At 49.1% G+C, this 23,106-nt stretch overlaps 1 protein-coding gene across 1 annotated transcript; it reads right to left on the bottom strand.

Annotated features, from left to right (window-relative positions):
• Positions 1 to 805: 805 nt before the first annotated feature.
• On the bottom strand, positions 806 to 22,156 carry SCAMP5 (secretory carrier membrane protein 5). The gene is made up of 7 exons (XM_040493290.1): positions 22,015 to 22,156; positions 9,900 to 9,963; positions 8,956 to 9,084; positions 5,541 to 5,697; positions 4,291 to 4,392; positions 3,746 to 3,863; positions 806 to 3,481 (listed from the first exon to the last, which is right to left on the bottom strand). The coding sequence occupies exons 2-7, from the start codon at positions 9,904 to 9,906 to the stop codon at positions 3,287 to 3,289; spliced, it is 708 nt and encodes a 235-aa protein (XP_040349224.1). The 5' UTR covers positions 9,907 to 9,963; positions 22,015 to 22,156; the 3' UTR covers positions 806 to 3,286.
• Positions 22,157 to 23,106: the final 950 nt, after the last annotated feature.

Genomic DNA, 23,106 nt, shown 5'->3' with positions numbered 1-23,106 from the left:
TGTTTTTGATACTGCTGGTGCTCTGCCCTGGGCCAAGCCTAACTGTCTGACCTCACCCCACACCCTCATACCACACATACGCACTGTTCATCCTTGTGGCACTTAATACTGAACATTTGCCGAGACTTTCCTGTGCTAGGTGTACAGGATACAAGGCTAAATCAGAACTGTCCCTGCTCCAGACAAGCAGGGACACAGGGAATTACAGAATAAGATCCTCCATGGGGAAGCATAGGGGCTAAACAACCAGAGGCAGGGAAGCCCTCTGAGGAGGTACTCTAGGTGAATCTTGAAGGATGACCAGAAGCTTCAAGTGCCAGCACAGCAAACCAAATGGAGGGCACAGCCTTGGCAAAGGGGAAGCAACATGAGAAAGCATATTGGGTACACTTCACTGCCTTCTTCATTCTCTGGCACCCAGACCCCCATAAGCCCTGTTTGTTGAGGCTGCTCAATCAGCTGCCAGTCTCCCATCAGTGAGACTTGAGGTGACCCCCTGTGTTCTACCCTTGCCCTTGTCTTGCAGCAACCATCTGGACCAAACCACCCCTCACCCGTTAATCCAGGCTTCTACTTCCTCCTCAGGCAACTCAGAACTCCTCCTTCTAACAGGCAGGAGGCCTCTGTGGTAATTTCAAGGCCTACTCAAGGCTGCCTCAGAGAAAGAACCACAAACAGATGTGTGACTTTTGGGCCCTGGGAAAGACAGGCCACAGACCCACTTGACCCACCCTACCTCCATGTCCCACAGCCCACAGTGAGGCTCCACACAGGCCCACATGAAGACACATGACGCAGCAGGACACACAGGGCCAAATGTTCCCCTTTATTATGGTTCACTCAGTTACCACAGACAGACATTAGCTCAGGCAGGTCAACTGCCAGTTGGACAATGGTCTGTGTCCCCCAGAAACAAGGAGGAGCAACGGGCACCAGCAAAATGCAAAAGCAGGTCACTGGCTGGCCAGACCTGAGGATTCCCAGAACTGACCTGGGCCTTCCTCCAGCACTCCCCCAAGACAGACCATCCAGCAGAGATAAATTCGTGCCCAGCCCCCACTTCTCATACCGGTTCCCACCCTAGGAAAGTGCATAGTTGCCTGGAGACGCAGCATCCCAGGGCCTGGACAAGCTGGGCCACAACCAGGTAGCAGGCCTTCCCAAGAGCAGAGCCAGGGCATAGCCATATAGGTCTGGGCCAGGAAAGAAGAGGGGCAGGTAGGACAACAAATCGACCACAGGTGGCATCCAACAGGAATGGGAACCACCACAGCCCTCCTGGAGCTACCAGAGACCAAGAGAAAGGGAGCCAGAGGTCTAGAGTAGGGGAGAGGAAAAGTGAAGAAAACCTAGACCTAGGGTCTCTTTTTAGGTACTAGAGGCTTGTGACTAGAAGGCTCTGCCTTCCAGAGAGAAAATGGTAGAGCAGAGAGCCAATCATACTCTGGCCCAAGCCTAAAGGACCATTAGGAAGAGAACTTTCCAGAGCCCTTGGCTCCCCTTACAGAAAATGAAGTACCCGGAGCTCAAAGCTCAGATGGTACCTGGAAGCCTAAGTGCTGGGTTCCAGCCCAGAGTGACCAAGCTGGGTTTGGGTTTTCAGGCTAAACAGCCCAGGCAGAAGGGAGGATGGAAAACAGGTGGCTGCTCCTTTGCGGAGAGTCCACTCCCCTCCAGGCCTCAGAAAGAGCCAGGGCCTCCACCAGCAACATTTTCACGATGCTTAGAACAGAACAGCCCCACAAGACTTAAATCACCACCCTGCAAGGGAAAAGGAGTTCTGACAGGGTGAGGAAGGGCCAAAAACCAAGTCTAGTAGGCAGAAAGGAGCAAGTAATCTTGATTTGAAAAAAAAAAAAAAACAAACCGGAGTGCTTTCCCTCCCACCCGGTCTACCCTGAAATCCCATTCCAGCCATTCATTGTGCTTGCGGATAGGACTGAGCATGTGCTTCTTCCTGGGCCCTGACTTCAAGAGCCCAGAAGTGCTCTGTGACCAAAAGCAAGCTGGGGTGGGAAGAGACACCCTCTCCTCTCACTGGGCCCTGCCTGCCTTCTCCTCCAATCTTCCATCCAGGCTCAGCCCTCTGAGCCTGCCCCTCTACCAGACCCAAACAACAGCTATAGCTCCCAGAAATCCAATGGTCTTTCAGAGACACCTGGCACCTGCCCAATGGGCTTGGGCCAGCCAGATCTCCCTCAAAGACCAATTATTATTTGCATACCCTCTGCTCCAGCTGCACCTTTATACCCCCAAATCACCTGGACACCACCCAGCTCTTCAGAGAAGACAGTGGAATCTGCCTTCATGGGTAGCAGATGCCACTTAGCATGGGACGAGGAGAGTGACATAGGCAGAGGGGCTCAAGGGGACTCTGGGAAGAGAAGGAGGAGAAGCAGGACAGAGAAGAGAGGAGCCTTCCCCTGTAGGCCACACTCTGAGAATCAAGGAGATGACCCTGCACTTCCACTCCCTGGGAGTCAGGTTCCCAGGTGAGCTCTGCATCTCCAGCTGCGTGCCCTCCCACGTCACCACTAAAGCTCAGCTCCTGTCTACTTCCTTGATCTGGGAATGGGCTCAGTCTCAGGAGCAGACACAACTGGCACACTCAGCCTTGGGGAAGACAAAGAAAAGCCACATGGGAAAGACAGAGACCCTGGGCAAGAAAAGAAGCCACAGGGAATCTGACACCAGGAAAAGAGGAGAGGAGAAGTGGGAGGTGGAGGAGACCAGATCAGAAGGAGCAAAGGAAGATCCCTGGCCTATCCCCACCCTCCTACCTACCACCCCCATGAGCGCTAAATACTGTTGCTTCCCAGTAAGACCAAAAGTGGAGACAGTTTCAGCTCATGACCCTGGGGAGGGGCCAGGCTTTCTGCTATGCCTCCCTGGCCCATAAGGGATCCCTGGGCCAAGGTCAGATCCCTGGTGGAGGGTGGGGGCTGGTTGAGTTCTAAACATACATCTAGCACCACAACAACAGAGACCTCCACTGTGTACTATTTCACAAGGGGACATGGACATAGCTACCACTGCACGGGACAGCTCCACGTGCAGCCCACAGCTCTCAGAGTTCTGAGAGCAAAATCCAGAGGGGTGGGGAAAGGGGGGAGACATATACATATATATATATATGTATATATATATATAACTCTGATTCTTTGTACAAAGTGGGGGAGGAGAAAAGGGAGGGGGGGAACCCTGCTTGGTCACCACAACTGATGATGTGGCTTGAGTCCCCATCCCACTGACCCCCAGCCCTGCCCTCCTGGTAGGCATGGCTGGCTCACATCTCATTGGAGTATGTGTAGTTGGGGGTGGCGGAATACTGAGTCTGCGGCTGATTCATGGCACCCTGGGCCGCCCCCATGGCTGCATTCTGGGCCGCCTGCTGCACGTGTGGGTTCTTCCATGCCCCCGTGGTCCACTCCTCCTGAGCTTTGCTGAAACTCCCCCCACTGCCCCGGTAGAATTTATGAACCTGTAGGAGGAGGAGCACAAGGAAGGGTTAATCAAAGGGAAGGGGCAGACCTTCCAGGAAAGACCTGGAAACCAGAGACAAGTCCCTGTAAAAACCAATCCTCCCTCCCACACCTGCCCTGTGTACTAGGAGCAAAGTCCACCAAGCCGTTCTAGAGTGAGTCCCTTGGAAGACCTCTGGGTCCTCCTGTAACTTGGAGGAGGGTCGTTACAGATCGCAGCCCCTTCCCAAAGCCACCCTCTCAACCTTGAGGTGACCACATACCATGCTGAGAGCGATGAAGGAAAACACAGCCACAACCGTGAACATGATGGTGGGAATGAGCATCACCACTGCTGAGCCAACGTTTGTTCCGAAGAAGGAGATGGTGGCGATCCAGCCGCTGTAGAAAGAGGCCAGCTGTGGGGCTGCCGGCGTGGTGACGGGTAGCCAGGAGCCACCCCACCACAGCCAGGAGCCATCTCAATGTCACAAGGAGGGGCCATATCATTGGATGCAAAGAGACCATCCAAAGGGCCTGTGTCAGTGGTTCAGAAGAATCCTTCCCCATGGCTCAGGACACAAGCTCCTCAGGCATAAGGCTTCTTTCCCTTGGGTTCTCCCATGATGCCTGACACACCTTAGCACCCCCAAAAGCCACTGCGAGGTTCTCCTTCCCCCCTGATGCCATGGGTATGTCACTATGACAACTATACTACCCTGATTCCTCTCACAGGCTAGGCAGCTAACACAGAGAGGTAAACAATGGACACACCCGAAGTGCCACCCATACCAGCCCTGGGTCAATCCCAGACACCCCGGTCTCTTACCAGACTCCCCAGCCTGGGATGCCCACAGCCTGGATGATGCTGATGACCAGCTGGGCCATGAAGGTAAAGAAGAATGCCATGAAGCTGAAGGAGCTGTCAGTCCTGCACCAAAGGAGATGACTCCCATCACCTGGGAAGAGGGCCAGGGCTTCCCTGCCTTCAGGACCCCCAAGCCCTTCCAAGTTTAAATGAGTATGCAACGGACAGAAGAGACCCAAAGGCCTTAATTGAGAGGCAAAAATGGGACAGTGTTTACGAGGATCTTTGCAAGTTTCCGTGTGTAAGTTTCCGTGTGTTAATCTTGTGCGTGCAACATTACATAGGGAGAGATCTCCTCATAAATGGACCCTCACAGTACATGGATGGTTGGCCCTATTGGCATAGAAATAGATGGGTCGATCATGGTAGGAATAAGTAACCCCATCGTCAAGGGGATGGACAGCTTTACTGGCACCAAGATATCTAGCTCCACTGGCACATGGATGGACATTCCTATAAGCTCAGAGAGAGAAAGTCTCGTTGGTACAAGAATGGAACCCTACTGGCACCAAATAGTAGCCTAATTGGTATACAGTTGGATGATCTGATTGGCAAAGACATCTGAGGCCCCATTAGCACTGAGAATGATACTCCACTGGCACCAAGACAGATAGCCTTGTTGGTACATAGATGAATAGTCCCATTAGCACCAAGACAGAAAGTCTGTTTTACACAAGGTAGACACCCATTGGCACCAAGAGAGTTAGCCCCACTTGTACATGAACGGGTGTTCCCTTTAGCACATTTAGCATCCAATGAGTTGGATGACATCATTAGCACATAGTGTCAGTAGTACCTGGATGACTGGTTCCATTAGCACATGGCAGATAGTCCACCTGGTGCCAAATCAGCTAGCCCCACAGGCACAAAGACGGGCAGCTTCACCAAGACAGGTGGTCCCATTGGCAAAACTTAACATACAGCTGCCTGGGGAAGGCAAAACTAAAATAGGCCTGATATCTATGTGGTGCCCACCCAAGGAAGTGAGAAAGTAAGTAAGGGGTGGGAAAGGAAGGAACTACGACTCTTGACTCCCAGCACTGAGCTCTCAGGAAGCCCAAGTCCTATCTGGCAGTCTGAGCTGAGGGTGCAGAAGTGAAAGTGAGTCTAGGGGGTGGTCAAAAAAAAAAGTGAGAAAATATGTAGGGAAGAGACAGGGTAGATGGGCAAAGAGACAGGGCTAGGAGCTGGGGTCAGCACCAACAACTTACTTGAAGGCCTTGTAAATGGGCCGAAACCAGCAGACGTAGGAGCAGGGTGTGAAGAGGATGAGCCAGAGAAAGGCCAGGCCAAAGTTGGTGGCTCCCCCGCCTCCGATCAGCCACGCGAGACAGCCCACCAGGTTCACGGCCAGCGTGACGCTGTTCACTGCAGACCCAGGAGTACATGCACGCACAGAGACAAACACCAGACACGCACACAGACACCCAGGCCCATGCAGAGATATGTGAGCACCCAGACATGGATACACACACACATAACTCAACAGACCCACAATCGAACACATGGAAACAGCATATACACAGAGAGGTAGATACACACAAACATGCATGAAAACCACATTTACAGAGATTCACACCCACAACGCACATCAGTGAATACACACAGATACACGAGACACACATGCATACACACACAGAGGGAGTACAGACTGTAAGAAAGAAAACTGGAAGCTTAGACCAATTCCATTCCCCTCCCCACACCCACTCCTAGAGATCTGAGAAATCCGGAGAACAAAGAGTCTCCAGAGCAGGAACCCAGAGCCTCAGCCCAACAAGCCCCGTTAAAGGGCCCCCAAAGTCTCCAGGTGGTAGAAATGCTCTTCTTATAAGAATGGCTTCAGCTGCTGGCCCTCCCATATTCACAGCAATCACCAAGCCCAAGGCACAGGAAACCCTTACATCTTCTTTTGCAAGGGGTCCAAAAAGTGGAAAGTAAAAGGCCTCGTGGAAACATCTCTTCAAGCCATTGTACCATCTACCCTGCTCTTAAAATGGGGCATGCATTGGGGCGCCTGGGTGGCTCAGTCGGTTAAGCCTCCGATTTCAGCTCAGGTCATGATCTCACAGTTTGTGGGTTCGAGCCCCGCATTGGGCTCTCTGCTGACAGCTCAGAGCCTGGAGCCTGCATTGGATTCTGTCTCCCTCTCTCTCTGCCCCTCCCCTGCTCATGCTCGCTCGCTCTCTCTCTCTCTCTCTCAAATAAATAAACATTAAAAATTAAAAAAAAAATAGGGCATGCAGCAGTGGCTGGGATCTCAATCTCTATCTAATTCATTTCTTAGATAACTATTATGCCACTTCCTCCAAGAAGCCTTCCTTTACTACTCCAACTTTATTCATGTCCCATCCCTCTGACCTCTTTCAGACCTGGGCTGCTCTCATGCATGGTTTCCCAAGTACAAATCCCAGCCCATCAACCACACTTGCTCTGCAAGAGCAGAATCCAGGCTCCCTCTCCTCTGCGTCCATATACTCTAGATGAACTCAGAATCACAGCATCACTGAGTCACAGCCAGCAGAAACCTCACACACAGGGCTTCTGACCTCAGGGTGCTCCCTTCCTCAAACGTTAAGTTGAGTCCCTTCAAGGCTCCGCAAAGATCTGCTGAATAAACAAAAGCAGGCGGGCTCACTCGTGGCCTCAAACACGAGACATCTGGTCTTGGTTTCTGAATAGAACCCTTAAGCATCTCAAGGGTTATATACATTTCCTTGGGAGCATAGCATCTGGCAGGTGCCTGGTGAGGACTTAGGAAGATATTTATAGCCCTTAAATCCAGCCCCTGGATTTTCTCAGGGGCAGAGTTCCCAGAGCTCAGGGTCAGGTGGGGTGCTCCCCAAGTCTGCTCTGACAATGCTGTCACCTGGGCACGAAAACCCATCTCAGGGCCCCTCCTAACACCCTGGAGCATTTCTTCCTGTCCACTTCAGTTGTATTTCCTCCATCTCTGTGTATTGCCCCCGATTCCCCACAACTTTGGTGTTCTTACTGATTTTATTTGCTCTTTACATAGAACAGATATTAACTTGTTTTTATATTGGTTTATATCTCTCTTCCCAGATCCCATCTCTCTCCAGCTCCCTGGATCTAGTGCCTCTGTTGCAATTATTCCACTACCTCTTTGGAACAGACATCCATTGACTTGGCTACTCTCTCTCCAACCATCAGCTTTTTTCTATCTCCACTTCTCTCTCTGTCAAGCTTGGATTCCGTAATTCATCACACTTTTTCTAATTCCCTCCCCTGCCTGGTCTTCTGATCACAGTCACCCTTGATGAACACAATGCCCACCTGCATCTGAGCTGAATGTTGCTAGAAAAGAAGGAGCCTACGGAGAAGCCTGGTAGGACTATGAATTCACAGCAGCCAACCCCAAACAGACCCTGAGCATGGCCCAGAAGTCTTCAGGGTCATGTGTCTTCAGATAGTGTCCTCACCCTCTGCCCACAAATGCTATCATTCTAATCCCACTTTCCTCAAAACTCCCATCCTCACTTCTACATCACATTTGATGGGAAGAAATAGAAGCCATCAGAGGCAACCTCCTCATTCTCTTCCCAACATCTACAGACCTTCTCACACCTGCCCCATCTCTTCCTCCTCTCATGTTACACAGGGAAAGATTCCTTCTCTGCCCAAAGGCTAAGCCAGGGCTTGAAACTGAGTCTGTCTGTCCCCACACTCTTTCTATCACTCCATGAAGGACCTGCTGCAAAGACAGCATTCTTTACCACCTTCCTGGCACAAGCAATCACCTCCCCAAGTCAGCAGCTAAGTGCAGGCCTGACTCAAGGCAACATCACACCTGACACACCCTGCTGTGGTCACACTGCAGGTCTAAGGTACCTTGAGGCCAGTACCCAGCACAGGAAAACCAGCCTGCCCTGAGTGTACCTGCCTAAGAGGTACCTTTGACCAGCCTGGGCAGAGCAAAGTTCCATCCCCCTAGGATGACACTTTTCCACCAACCTGCCACAGCCCACCAGCAACTGGAGTCTTTAAACTCTGGATCTCGACATTGTAGAACATCAGAACTCTAGATTCTTAGAGAAGTACAGACCGCACAACACAGAACTCCTTGGAACCACAGTGATCACTGAGCCAACACCCTCTTCCTATAAGTGAGGAACCTGTGGCTTAGGAAATAGGGCAATCAGCCCCATTTGATCTTGTATCTCCCAACTTCTAGTCAGTGCTCTTTTCTCTGAGCAGTTTTCCAAAGAAAGCAAGACAAATGTGGCTTTGAGACAAGGATTCCTCTCCGAATCCAGAATCCGGAGGTCCTGGCAGCCGCCTGGAGAACCACTCCAGTGGGAAGGGGAAGGGAGAGCAAAAAGAGAAATGATGCTACAGACAGAGCCCCTCACCTAGATGCTCTGTGAATGGGAAGTGTAGGGAGAGAAGGGAGGAGAGGCCTAGATGGGGGGCAGGGAGGATGAGGGAAACCAGGGCCCAGATGGGTAGTCAACCCATGAGCAGAACCTGCTGGGAGGTGGCCCATGCAGATGCTGCAAGGGTGGACAGCCAAGCCTGCAGGCACCCCACCTTGATGTCTGGCACGCACCAGCCGTCCTCCCTCCCCCACCCCGCCCCCGTGGCCCACCCCCATCCTACAGCACTCACACATCCAGAGGTAGTAGAGGCGCTTGGTCATGCTGAGATGCTGGGGAGGAATGTCTGCCTCAAAGTCTTGGTAGAAACATGGCTTCAAGGGGATGAATTTGGGCAATGGTGGGAAGTTGTTCACTTTCTCTGTGGGTGAAGCATATCACATAGCATCACCTTGAACGTCCCCCTCCCCGATGACCCAGTGTGATCACTCTTGCCCTGGTTTCAGCTGTCCCCCGGCCCCTGTGGTCACAGGCTACTTTGCTATCCCCACACAGCCATCCCTGCTTCCTCAAGTCTGCTACAAGGTTCCCAAAATAACCAAAGGCCCTGAGGCAGTGTTGCTGTCTCTCAGAAGAGAAACAATAAATACTGTCCATCAGGGGCACAGCTGCCTCCATGGTGGGGGAGCCAGTTCCAGGCAGATGAAGCAGGATGGGTAAGCCTGGAGACAGGAGTTCCCGTGTCCACTCCAATATTCATGTTCAGGAGCAAGTTACCACCCCTCCCAGGACCTCCGTTTATCCAGTCGGGTAGGGCTTGAGCTAGATAGTCTCTAAAGGTCCCTCCAGCTCTGGCACTGTGTTTGAGCCTTTGGAAACCAAACAACTCAGAAATCAGAAGGAAAGGGTCTCAGAGTATTAAAGAGCAATAGTGACAGAGGGGACAGGGACTGAGCCACCCTTGCTGCTTATCACTCAGATGGCCAGCAGGACCAAGGCATCAGGGTGCTCAATCTCTGGTCCCCAGGGTCAGAGATCTGACAGAGAGCTCAACAATGTCATGTTGAGGGTCTCAAATAGATAGTCTCAGGGGGAGACCAGGGAAAGCCTGGGGAGAACAGAAAGGAGGACAGAAACAACTTGACCTCCAAAAACTAAAAGGGATAAGGAAACTAGGAAGGGGGCCACCCACCCTGTGCTCACCTGCATATCCTATCCACATGACCCTGTCCTTACCTGCCATGATGGCACGGGTGGCACCAGCTGGCCCAGAGGCCTGCCCACGCCTCTTTGTCTTGACCTGGAAGGAAAGAAAAGCCAGAGAAGGATGAAGATCAGGCCTGGCCCAACCCAGTCCCTCTCTCAGCCCTGGTAGGGCTAGAAGCTCCTTAGGGAAGAACTGGGCTGTAACCCCCACAGTGGGATGAACCCAATGGAGACAGCTCCCACACTGAGCCACCAGCCCTCCTTCCAAGCACTCCTGCCCTTTGTTTGAAGGCATAAAGTCTATCTTCAGAAACAAACCTGGGAGGGGATTCCATGAGGGAAGGCAAAATGACAGAGAAGGCCTGAGGAGACTAGAGACCTCTGAAAGAGAAAATTCTATTCCTTGACCCTGAACATGGCAGACCTGGCATCAGTCACAGGCTGGCCTCCCCACTCTCCTGCCTTTGCCTTCCGTCAGTTGTTCACTTACTGGGGATTTGTAATATGTTAGGCACCGGGAGACAGCACGATGTGGTTCCTGCCCTCTGCATGAAACAGTCAATAACCTGTGGAGTACCTATGCTAAAAGGGAAGGGTGGCCACCATGAAAATATGCACAATATAGAGCAAGGTGATCTAACCCAGTGTGGGAAGTCAGGGAAATTCAATGTAAGCAGTGAGCAAAGACCTGAAGAATACAGACGAGTTGCCCAGAGCAAGGCAGCCTTCCAGGCACAGCAGAAGGCAAGCACAGACTCTGATGCAGGAAGAAGTCTCACACTTTTATGGGAAAGAGGGTGACCTTGGCCAAAGCAAAGAGTACAAATGGGAAGCAGCAGGAGTGAGACTGGAGGGGAGGTGAAGGAAGCAGGGAATGATTCTTGAGGCCCTTAGGAGGCAAGTTTGAAGGGGCTCAGAGGTGGCTCTGGGGAGTGGGGGGAGTGACACCATCAAGAAGACTTCCTGCCAGCTTAAACCACTGATTGCATGATGGTGGGGCTATTAACTGAGATCTCCATCATGGGCAGAAACCAAAAGAACAGGCACAGGGTCCCAAGAAATACAAGAAGCTGCTGCCTTACAGACATGCTAAGTCCAGGGCTGCCTTGTGGGCATTGGGAATATTCAAAATCAGAAAATGGTCTATGACCAAGCACCAAGGTGATGCAACACTTAAAAGTTGGGTAGAGAGTTCTATAAAGCTTAAAAATAGGCAAAACAAGGGGAGGCTGGGTGTCTCAGTTGGTTGAATGTTAGACTCTTAATTTCAGCTCAGGTCATGATCTCATGGTTCATGGGATCAAGCCCCGTGTAGGGCTCTGTGCTGGCAGCACGGAGCCTGCTTGGGATTCTCTCTCCCCCCGCCCTCTCTCTCTGCCCTTCCCGTGCTCTCATTCTCCTGCTCTCATGCACTCTCTCTCTCTCAAAATACATAAACAATTATATATATATATATATATATATATATATATATATATATGTATATATATATATACACATATATATATACATATATATATACATATATATATAAGCAAAACGAATCTATGGTGTTAAAAGTCAAGAGGCAGGGAAACAAAAAATAAATAAATAAATAAAGTCAAGATAGTGTTACCATTGAGGGAGCAGGGAGCATAAGCTGAAGTATTGGTAATGGTCTGCTACTGGGTCTGGGAGCCGGTTACATAGTGTTGACTTTGTGCAAATTCATCAAGCATGAGATTACAATTTGTGCACTTTCCTATGTGTTAGGAAATTAAAAGTTTGCATAAAAAACAAGAACAAAAACAAAAAACAAAACCCTCGTAGAGTTCCAGTCAAATTCCTCTGGATCCAACTAAAGGTTTGGGCAGTTATAATCTTTTTTTTTTCTTAAATGTTTTTATTTATTATTTTTGAGAGACAGAGAAAGAGCATGGGGGGGCGGGGGGAGTGGAGGCAGAGAGAGAGGGAGACACAGAATCCTAAGCAGGCTCCAGGCTCTGAGTTGTCAGCACAAAGCCCAATGCGGGGCTCCAACTCACCAGTGGTGAGATCATGACCTGAGCTGAAGTCAGACACTTAACCAACTGTGTACCTAGGCGCCCCATAATCTTTTATTTAATGCTTTTTTTTTTTTTTTTTTTTTTTATAAGAGAGAGACAGAGTGCGAGTGGGGTAGGGGCAGAGAGAGAGGGAGACACAGAATCTGAAGCAGGCTCCAGGCTGTCAACAGAGGCTGATGCAGGGCTCAAACTCATGAACTGTAAGTTCATGACCTGAGCTAAAGTCAGAAGCTCAACTGACTGAGCCACCCAGGCGCCCCAGGCAGTTATAATCTTTAATGGCCCCTTTGTGATATTAAATCAAATACCTATATAGAAACCCAACAACACCTACTATAAAAGGGAAAAAGATAGGCATGATAGAAGGCCACAAGAAATGACACCCTTATACAGATGCATTCATTGTAGCATTGTTTGTAACACCAAAAGATTGGAAACAATCTACACATCAATAGAGGACTGATTAAATAAATGGTACAGTCATACAATGGACTGTTCTGCAGTCCTCTGCAGCTATTTTTTTTTTATTTTTTTTTTAATGTTCATTTATTTTGGGGAGAGAGAGATAGAGTACGAGCTGGGGAGGAGCAGAGGCGGGGCGGGGTGGGGGTGGGGGAGCTCAGGCTCCAGGCTCTGAGCTGTTAGCACAGAGCCCAACGCAGGGCTTGAACTCAGGAGCCACAAGATCATGACCTGAGCCGAAGTCAGACACCTAACCGACTGAGCCACCCACGTGCTCCTAATGTTTATTTATTTTTGAGAGAGAGAGAGTGTGAGTGGGGGAAGGACAGAAAGAGAGGGGGAGAGAGGATCTGAAGCGGGCTCTGCGCTGACTGAAGAGAGCCCGATGCAGGGCTCGAACTCACAAACTGAGATCATGATGTGAGCTGAAGTCAGAGATGCTCAGCAGACTGAGCCACCCAGGCAACCCCTCTCTGCAGCTATTAAAAAAAAAATAGTGATGTAGGGGTGTCTGGGTGGCTCAGTCAGTTAAGCATCCAACTCTTGATCTCAGCTCAGGTCTTGATGTCAAGCTAGTGAGTTTAAGCTCTGCAATGGGCTCCACACCTATTTAAAAAAACAAAACAAAACATGAAGATCTTCAGGATTACTAGTCATTGAAAAAATGACAGACATAAAACAGTCTAGACAATAGACAACAAAAGACATAGACATAGTCAAAACAATATGCTACCTTTCATAGTAGAAAAAAAAAAGCAGGGGAGAGGACAATAAAAATGTTTTTTCCTTTTTACCCAATAATCCTACTCTGGTTATTTACCCACAAATAAGAAACAATAAATACATATGTCATTCAATGTGACACTATTTTGCAATAGCAAAATGTTGGAAGTAACCTAAATGCAACTGTTTGAATAAACTATGGTATATCATTCAATGGAGTACTACATAGATGTAAAAAGAATGGAGATGATCTCTATTAATTGCTGTGGAATGACTTCCAGGATATACTGTTAAATGAAAAAAGCAAAATACAAACAGGTATAAATACTATGCTATCTTTTGTGCAAAAAGGGGGGGAAGGGGAAAGAATATACATACAAATTTGCTTATTTTTGCAAAAGAAGCACAGGAAAAGTAAACCAGACACTAAAAAAAAAAAAAAAAAAAAAAAGTGGTCACCAAAAAATGTGATAGAAGAGCTAGGATGAGTAGTGAGACTTCCCTGGGCAAAAATTTATACATACTTTGTACATATAATATCTTACATATTCAAAAATGTACACCAGAAAGAAAAGCAATTCTAAAAGTGAAATAAAATCAAATGAAGCTAACTGTACAGGAAATTGATAACAACCACATAGAAAAAAGAACTGGCCAAGTAACTTTATCAGAGCACTCTGTGTTCTCTTAAAAGGAGACATCTCAAGGACAAAAATAACTGGAAAGAAACCTGAAGTATAAGCAACTTTACTGTTACTGTTGGTATAGTGTAGCAATGCTGAAACCTTGTCACGTGTACCCTAAGAGAGGACATATGATGTCCGGGGTTGATGTCATTGGAACCTGGGTTCTCACTGTTAAGAGTTTGGAGAGAGAATATGTAATGTGGGAAAGTAAGAGCCCAGGAAAAACAAGTTTTTTATACATGTTTCGGTATCATTACATCTTAGTATTATTATGGAAATAGTTTTTTTTAAGTTTTATTTATTTATTTATTTAAAGAGAGAGAGAGAGTGTGCGAGTGCAAGCAGGGGAGGGCAGGAAGAAAGAATCCCAAAGCAGGCTCCAGGCCGTCAGCACAGGGCCCGACATGGGGCTCGAACTCACAAACTGTGTGATGATGATCTGAGCCAAAATCAAGAGTCAGACGCTTAACCCATTGAGCCACCCAAGTGACCCCGGGACATCTTTCTGAATTAAAAATCACGTAAATGTATTATCTGTTCAAAAATATAAATGGAAAAAACAAAAAAAGGCAGAAGAGGATGAGCTGGCAAAGAATGAGAAGGAGCAGCCACTGAGGCAGGAGGAAAACCAGGAGAGCATGGGGTCTCCAAAGCCAAGAGTAGACAGTGGACAAATATGACAGATGCCACTGCGAAGTCTGGCATGAAAAGAGCTGAACACTGAGGTGCATAGAACACTCAAAAACATCAAGTCATCTGTGACCCTGCAAGAATTGTTTTGATGGCCATGGAGATGTGTGGGGTGGGCAGTAGAAGCCAAATTACAGCTAGCTGAACAAACTAGCAAACTGAGAGTAGACACAGACAGCTCTTTGAAGAAGCCTGCCTAGGAAGAGAATAGAGATAGGTGAGATATGGGATCCAGAGAGGGCTGCAGCTGATGATTGTTCAAGATGGAAATAAGCTAGGGATGTGAAAGATCAAGGGAAAGGTTGCATTTACAACAGACACAGAGGTTAACCGGAAAAACAAGCCCCTAAAAAGGGGAGAAGCACGGGGTCAAGGAGGTGGGACAAGCCCCAAAGCTAGCAGATGGGAAGGAGAACATGATGCAAGCACATACAGGCTTGAGACCCTGGAGAGGACAGTAAGAGTCCCCTCCTTGTATCTGCCTCAATTTTGTTTATTGTATAGGAGACAGGATGGGGTTGAGAAGGAAGAGGTAAGGCTGGAGAACCCAGTTAAGTCAATGGACAACTACAACACAGCCTGAGAGATGCCCTGGAAGAACAAGTACAAAAAGCTGTGGGAACAGAGGAGCACCTCCCTGGTCTGTCCTGGAGGAGCCACAGAGGGCTTCATAGAAGAAGCAATATCAGAGCTGAATCCTGAAGGATGAATAGGAGTCGGCCAGGAGAGGATAGGAAAGCAGGTGAAGGTCAGGAGAGCAACAGCATGCATATTCAAGGGATTGAAAGGGTAGAGCAAGAATGAAGCTCAAAGTGAAGGGAGGGAAGGAAAGGCAAAAATAGTGCTGAAAGGTAGGAGGGGCCAGGTCATCCTGGCCTTGAAGACCACCGGCAGAATTTGGGCTTTATTCTCAGGAGCCTTGTGAGCCACTGAAATATTACATTCCTCTTCTTCTTTTAAAATATATAGCCTTGGGGCACCTTGGTGGTTCAGTCGGTTAAGTGTCCAACTTTGGCTCAGGTCATGATCTCAGGTCATGATTCGTGAATTTGAATCCCACACTGGGGGTTCTCAGCACTGAGTCCACTTCAGATCCTCTGTCTCCCTCTCTCTCTGCCCTCCCCCACTCATGTTCTCTCTCTCTCTCTCTCTCTCTCTCTCTCTCTCTCTCTCTCTCTCAAAAATAAATAAATAGAGACTCTCTCAAAAATAAATAAATAGGTTCAGTCAGTTGAGTGTCCGAATTCGGCTCAGGTTGCAATCTCATGGCTCATGAGTTTGAGCCCCGCTTCAGGTGAGCTCAGGTCCCACTTCAGGCTCTACGTGGACAGTGTGGAGCCTACATGGAATTCTCTCTCTCTCCCTGTGTCTCTGCCTCTCACTCACTGGAGCTCTCTCTCTCTCAAAAATAAATTAACTTAAAAAATATATAGTAGGGGCGCCTGGGTGGCGCAGTCGGTTAAGCGTCCGACTTCAGCCAGGTCACGATCTCGCAGTCCGTGAGTTCAAGCCCCGCGTCGGGCTCTGGGCTGATGGCTCAAAGCCTGGAGCCTGTTTCCGATTCTGTGTCTCCCTCTCTCTCTGCCCCTCCCCCGTTCATGCTCTGTCTCTCTCTGTCCCAAAAATAAAAATAAAAACGTTGAAGAAAAAAAAAAATTTAAAAAAAAAATTTAAAAAAAAAAATATATATATATAGTAAAATATATATATATGTATATAGCCTGATGGGGCACCTGGCTGGCTCAGTCAGTACAGCATGTGACTCCTGATCTCAGGGTTGTGAGTTCAAGCCCCACATTGGGCATAAAACTAAGAAAGAAAGAAAGAAAGAAAGAAAGAAAGAAAGAAAGAAAGAGAGAGAGAGAGAGAGAGAGAGAGAGAGAGAGAAAGAAAGAAAGAAAGAAAGAAAGAAAGAAAGAAAGAAAGAAAGAAAGAAAGAAAAATAGGGGTGGGGGGTCACCTGGCTGGCTCAGTCAGCAGAGCATGCAACTCTTGATCTCACAGTTGTCAGTTCCACCCCATGTTGGGTGCAGTGATTACTTAAAAACAAAATCTTAGTGTCAGAGAACTAGAGACAGAGAGAGAGAGAGAGAGAAAGTCTCATTGTTAACTAATTGTAATTTAAATAAAAAGTAAAAATATATTTGTATAGCCTCACTGTTTTGTTTTTTTTTTTTTATAAAATGAAAATATGTTGCTTTTTAGCTATGTATAAAAATATTTGCAAGTTATAAAAAACAAAGTGCACACGGCGCCAGGGTGGCTCAATCAGTTGAGCATCTGGCTCTTGACTCTGGCTCAGGTCATGATGTGGGATTGAGCCCCATGCTGGGCTCCGCACTGAGCATGGAGCCTGCTCAAGATTCTCTCTCTTTCCCTCTACCCCTCTCCCCTGCTCGTGCTCTCTCACTCTCTCTCTCTTTCTCTGTCTCTCTCTCTAAAAGAAATGTTTTTAATCTTAAAAAAACAAAGTGCATAAAGTTGAAAATAAAAGTTCTTCTAAACCCACCTTCTCAGAGGCCACCCCTTTAACAGTTTGACCTTTAGGGTTTTGTTTTTAATGTATATATTAGCATACATGACCAAAACGAGATCATTTTATACATGCTGTTTTATAACCTGTTTTTTTCCACTCAACAATATCTCTTGAAAATGTTTCATATCAATGAATACAGGTTATCTCAATATTTTTAATGACTGATCAACTGGGTTGACGCTATCACGGCCATGAAGCAGGTGTGACATGGGCTGATTTGGCAATTCAGAGGCCACAGTTTCAGGAAGTGGTGGGTGGGGTAGAGGCCAGCTGCCAAGAAATGAAAACAGGAGGAAGAGAAAGGAACAAGTCTAGCAGACTAGTTTTTCCAAACTTTTAGCTGAAATTAAAATATATATATATATGTTTTTTATTTATTTTTGAGAGAGAGAGAGAGAGAGTGAGTGAGTGCTGGGAGGGGCAGAGAGAGAGGGAGACACAGAATCCGAAGCAGGCTCCAGGCTCTGAGTGGTCAGCAGAGAGCCCGACGCAGGGCTTGAACTCACAAACTGTGAGATCATGACCTGAGCCGAAGTCAGGCACTTAACCAACTGAGCCACCCAGGTACCCTTGGCTGAAATTTTAAATACACACACACACACACACACACACACACACACACAGAATATCAGTGACAACACTGAAACACCATAAAGCAAAGAACGAACAGCCGTCATCTCTGGGTAGTGAAATTGAAGTTGTTGGTTTTCTTTCTTTTTATCTTTATTTTCTAAAATTTCCACAATGGTCTCATATCACTTTTGTAGAGGACAAAGCAACAGGTTTACAACAGCAGCAGCTGGAGGAGGACATAGGGTTAGAAAGGTTTATCCAGATAGAATACTTGAGCATATGGGGCGGGGCGCCTGGGTGGCGCAGTCGGTTAAGCGTCCGACTTCAGCCAGGTCACGATCCCACGGTCCGGGAGTTCGAGCCCCGCGTCAGGCCCTGAGCTGATGGCTCAGAGCCTGGAGCCTGTTTCCGATTCTGTGTCTCCCTCTCTCTCTGCCCCTCCCCCGTTCATGCTCTGTCTCTCTCTGTCCTAAAAATAAATAAACGTTGGAAAAAAAATTTTATATAAAAAAAAAGAATACTTGAGCATATATATTTAGAAGCGGGAGGAAGGCATTATGGAAAACAGTGGAGAGGCTGAAGATACAAGAGAAGGAAAAATAGCGGATGGCCAGTGGGACCTCAGAAGACAGAAAGGGCCAGCATCCATAGCATAGAGTAGGAGCATTAGACTAGGAGCCCTCCTTCCCCTAGGATTTGAGAAATCCAATTCAAGAAATGGGGAAACATGGTTGCGGCTTCACCTCCCACATACCTAACCAACCACCCTCTCTGTGAGTAGAGTTTTAGGAGAGTAGTCCAGTTTGGAAAACTCCTCCCATGAAATGGAATGGGGAGCTGATGGGAAGAGGGGAAGGGTTTCTACAAGTAACGGAGGGACAGCTGAGGCTGTAGACTATGCTCTGAAGTAGAACCACACTGCTCTGGTATGTGACAGCCCCCAGAAACTTCCACATTCTGAGTGTAGAATCCAGATTTGAGGGGTCTGCTGTTAGAGTGGGACATACTAGCAAAGTTGTATGGCCGTTGAGAGCGCGGGCCAGTGGGCCATGGGGTCTTGGAAGGACATGGAAGGTGTGGGACAGAGAAAATGGAGATGTCAGAAAACTAGAGGTCTCCTCGAGGTCACAAAGCAGATAAAATAGAAGTTAAACTGTGCTTCAAGAAGACTGAAGCTTAAGATTTCAGAGATAGTCACATGCCAATGATGACCAGACTCAAATGTGGCTGGTAGAAAGGGTAGTAGAAGGAGGCAATGGAGTGAATGACGGTGGTCCAGCACTAAAGTCCTCCACGAAAACAAAGAAGAGAGGTGTGTGTGCATAGGGGGCAGGTAATAACTCAGATTGTGGGAGACTCAAAGGAGGAGACTCTAACCCTGCTCCAGCCTGACTCCCATCCTGCTCCCAGGCTGTCACCCAAAGGTGTGCCCATGGTTACAGAGAAGTCAGTGTAGCAGACTCTGGATGACTCGGTGCAGGAGAAGCCAGAGGAGAGAGCAAGACTGTTTCCTTTGTTAATCCAGAGAATTTAGGATTGGGAGGGCTGTGGAAGGTTAGGGTCACAGTAATGGAGGGCTCTAAGCTACTCTGCCCTTATTTCAGGGCTAGCCTGTATGTGTGTATGTGTGTGTGTGTGTGTGTGTGTGTGTGTGTGTGAGAGAGAGAGAGAGAGAGAGAGAGAGAGAGAGAGAGAGAGAGAAAGCCTGCAGTCACTGGTCTCTGCAAACCAAAATTCTTAGACTGCAAAATGGGAGAAGGAACAATCTGTTGTTCAACTGAGGTTTTCATAATATTGGATAGAGAGCTAGAGGGGTGCTACATACCTCCTAAAAATGTAGGTCTAAGGAAGCACCTCCTTAGTTATTAATAAGATAGCAAACACTACCTGAATTTTGTTCCAAAGAACCCAGACTGTCATTTATTCCATTTCTTACTATGAAGCTGGGAGGACAGAAAATCTTGAAGTGGAGAGAGTGAGGTCCATGGCAGAGAGAAGGGAGTTAAGCCTGGCCTCAGATCAGGCTAGAGACCTGGGGCTAGTTCGAGGGCTTCCTGCTTACCAGCCTTCCCTCCTCTCTAGCATGAGTCTCTCATCCTTGGCTTAGTAATGGTCATTTTCTTCCCGTCTGTCCAGAGCCTATCTGCTAAGATGGCAGTTCCCCCCTCTTGCTCTACCTCTGGTCCCCTTATCCCACCCCAGACCCCACATCCCCAGCCCTGAAGTCCCAGAACTATGAATCATCCTCAGAAAACAGCACTCATCTGGCATTGCTATCACTGTCGTGTGATTACTCTTCAGTACCCGTGCTGATCCCGAGCCTGACATTCAAGGCCTCGTGTCAATCAGCTACAAACTTCCCAAACCACCACCTCTGCCTCTCCACCATAGGCTGACCTGCCTCTGACACAACCTAGTTTCACGCAGAAGATCATGTCCAGCCACCTCCTTGGCCTCCAGTGCCCCATACCCTGTCACCTCCTCTAAGTCCTACTATTTTTTCACATCCCACCTCTTCTGGGAAGACTTTCCAGACATCCCTGCTGCACATCCACTGCTTAAATTCTGAATCTGATATTGGGCAGCAAGTGCTCACTCATTCTCATCCAATCTCTTCCTCACTCCCTCATGGATGAGTATTCCAGGAGGGATGCGGCACAGCACAGCACAGGGATGCAGCACAGGGCAGGGCACAGAGCACAGTCAATCCCTGTTCTTGCTTAAGATTTGAGTACCCTCCCAAGGGGTGAGAGTGGAGTGCCTGCTGCCCTCCCCCCAGTCAGGCTAAGCCCACAACCTCTGTCAACCCTGCTCTACCACACTTCCTCCTGGAAACTTTCAGAGATTCCAGGCTGTCAGCAGGGAACAAAGTGGAGTCAGTAGAGGAAATGCTGTGGGGAGGGGGAAGAGGTGGGGGGAGGGAGGGAGCAGGAAAGGAAAAGTTAGAAGAACTGGGAGGGACACTCTAAACTAAAACAAGTCCCTTCCTCAAGGGAGGACAGTATTTAGTCCTATTACTTCTTCCCCAGAGAAAAGTGCTGGCTAAGAGCTACCCAAGAGGGGAACCAACTTGTTCAGAGGTAGCCAATTAGCCAGGGAAAAAGTGAAAGAAACAGCTACAGAGCCCAAGGCCCCTATCCAGAGCTCTCCTCCCAGGATCCCACTAACTCTCCACAGGTTTGCTACACCAAAAACTCTTTCTGTGACCTATTACCAGAGACATCCTTTCTCAGCTCTAGGGACTTTGCCTTCAGGCTCTCCAAGTGAGCCCAGGTTAAATTTAAACTAACAAGATTTGTATAGCCCCAAACAAAATCTGTCAGTCATGCTCCTACAAGAACCATTTCTCTTTCAGAGCCCTGCCCCTGTGCAGGTAGAACAGGTAGGGCACAGGCTGCAAAATTCTCCAGACTTCCGCCACCCCGTGGGCACCTTCACATGGCTGGGGTCCCAGGGGGGCCTCCCCAACAGCTGTGCTTAGTTCCTACCGCTTTGCCCATACCACTCCCAGGGAATGCTCTTTCTTCACTCTCCCCCATCCAAATCTCCCCTCCCCCCAGAAGTCTATTCACTGGCTCTCGCCTCCCTTTCTCCTTATGTCCCTGGGAAAGTCTGCCAGGCCCTAGCTGATTTCCCCATCCCGGAGCTGGGGCATTACCGGTTTGAACCGCCAGAGATTGTGATGAATTCTCAGTAGAAATCTCTACTTGGTTTCCCCAACCCCCAGAGCAGGAGCTCCCTGAGGTAGGGGCTGGGATGGGTTCCCAAACGCCTCACCCCCACCCTCATAGCCAACTCCTGCCAATATTGGAATGAGCTACGTCCTGCGTCCCCAACTCACTACCCCAAAACCCTGGTGGAGCCCAGGCTCAATCAAGCCAGTGTACCCATCCCCCATAACCCTTAGGCGGTTCGGACCCGCCGACTAAAGGTCGGGAGAGGGACAGGGGACACAGCCTGGGTCCATCTGCAGGGACCTCTTGTGAGAAAGGACCCAAAGGAGGCCACTGTCACCCCGTCTCCAGTCGCCCCCATCCTTGGCCATGTGCAACATCTCCCCCACCCCCCGACAGGGGGAAGAGGCCGGTTTCCAGGGAACACCAGGTGGGGCTGGGGGAAAGGAGGGCCCAAGGCCCAGGCTCCAGAATCCAGGGGTCTGACGTCACCCAAGACCCAGGTTCCCTCTGCGGGAGCTGGGAATGGGGATGGTGGGGGTTAGAGGGACCTGGAAGCACCTGGGGCGCTCTCCTCCTGCCCCAATCAGGGAAGGTCACCTCGACTCCCCACCTCTCTAGCAGCTCGGCCTGCCTGCCCCTGCATGCAAAGGTGAAGGGTAGGGGGTACAAAGCTGGATAGTGGGTGACCGCATCTCGCCCTGCGCCCAGCTTCCCTGGAAATCCCGTCTCCCGGCCTTCAGGCCCAGGACTCACCCGCCGCTGCCGTTCGGCTGCCGAAAGGCCGTCGCCCTGCTCTGCGCTTCACCCAGCGATGCGGCGCGGAGCCTGCCGCGAGCCGCTCCGGGGCTGGGGGCGGGGAGCGCGCGCGCGCTCCTCCTGCCGGCTCCTCACGCGCCCGCGCCACCCTCGCCCGAAGCAGCAGCCGCTCTCGCGAGACTCCCGCGGCACCTCTAGGGCCGCTCCTCCCGCGCTCGCGAGAAGGAAGGCCTGGCCACCCCCGCACCTTACAGGAACTGTCCGAGGTGCTAAGTTCCCAGGCACGGCCGATCAGGTGGTTGGTGGGTACAAAGAGAACAAGAATACATGGAGAACTAGAACGTAGAGAAAAAGAACCAAAGATGGGAGCCTGGTACCAGCAGCCAGAGCCTCAGCTTACAAGTCTGTAAATTGGGAAGAATAACCTCCCATGCTGACCCCAGGGGCTGCTGGGACGTACCAGAAAAGAGGAGAGAGAAAGAGCTTTGCGAGCAGGATAACTGATGACGGTCCTTCAGATCCGCAGGCCCAAAGTGACAGAGAGAAGACAGAGGATGGAAAATCTTAGATGAGACATGAAGAGACAGAGACAAGACATAAGGAGAATGAACACATAGATCCATGGAAAGATGGACATAGACGAGGAGAGTCACGAGCATAAAGACATAGAAACATGGAAAGACATGAGACATGGAAAGATAGGAGAAAGAGAGAACACGAAGTGAGAAAGAAATGAGAAAGAAATAGGGACAGGCAAGCTACACAAGGGAATAGAAAGACAGAACTTTAGAAAGAGAGACACAGAATAAAGAATCAAAGAGACTGTGATAGGCAGAGATGAACACCTAAAGAGAGTAGAGACCAGGGTTAATATTTAACAACCCAGAACTAATGACAGTTGAGAGACCCACTTGGAGAGACGGGGTGGGGCTGGGAGTGAAAGATAAGCTTTTATTGTAAATGGTGTTTACATTGTAAACCTCCTGTGGGATCTCTACTGCCAGAGCCACCCTCTGTCCTGCCAGAAAATGGCTCCTGCCCTCCACAGTGCCCTCCACTAACACTATCCTAGGCCTGGAAGGGGGCCTC

The sequence above is a fragment of the Herpailurus yagouaroundi genome, unplaced genomic scaffold, assembly GCF_014898765.1.
Source record: "Herpailurus yagouaroundi ecotype Mexico unplaced genomic scaffold, PumYag 184, whole genome shotgun sequence".
Lineage (NCBI taxonomy): Eukaryota > Metazoa > Chordata > Mammalia > Carnivora > Felidae > Herpailurus > Herpailurus yagouaroundi.
The sequence above is the reverse complement of the archived record's forward strand: the minus strand, read 5'-3'. Positions and strand labels throughout refer to the sequence as shown.

Excerpts from the sequence above, each read along its gene's own strand:
- SCAMP5 (XM_040493290.1), bottom strand. Across the intron at positions 4,393-5,540 it reads CCCATTTACAAGGCCTTCAA|GACTGACAGCTCCTTCAGCT; the intron begins GTAAGTTGTTGG and ends CCTTTGGTGCAG. Across the intron at positions 3,864-4,290 it reads ATCCCAGGCTGGGGAGTCTG|CGGCTGGATCGCCACCATCT; the intron begins GTAAGAGACCGG and ends CTCTTTCTACAG.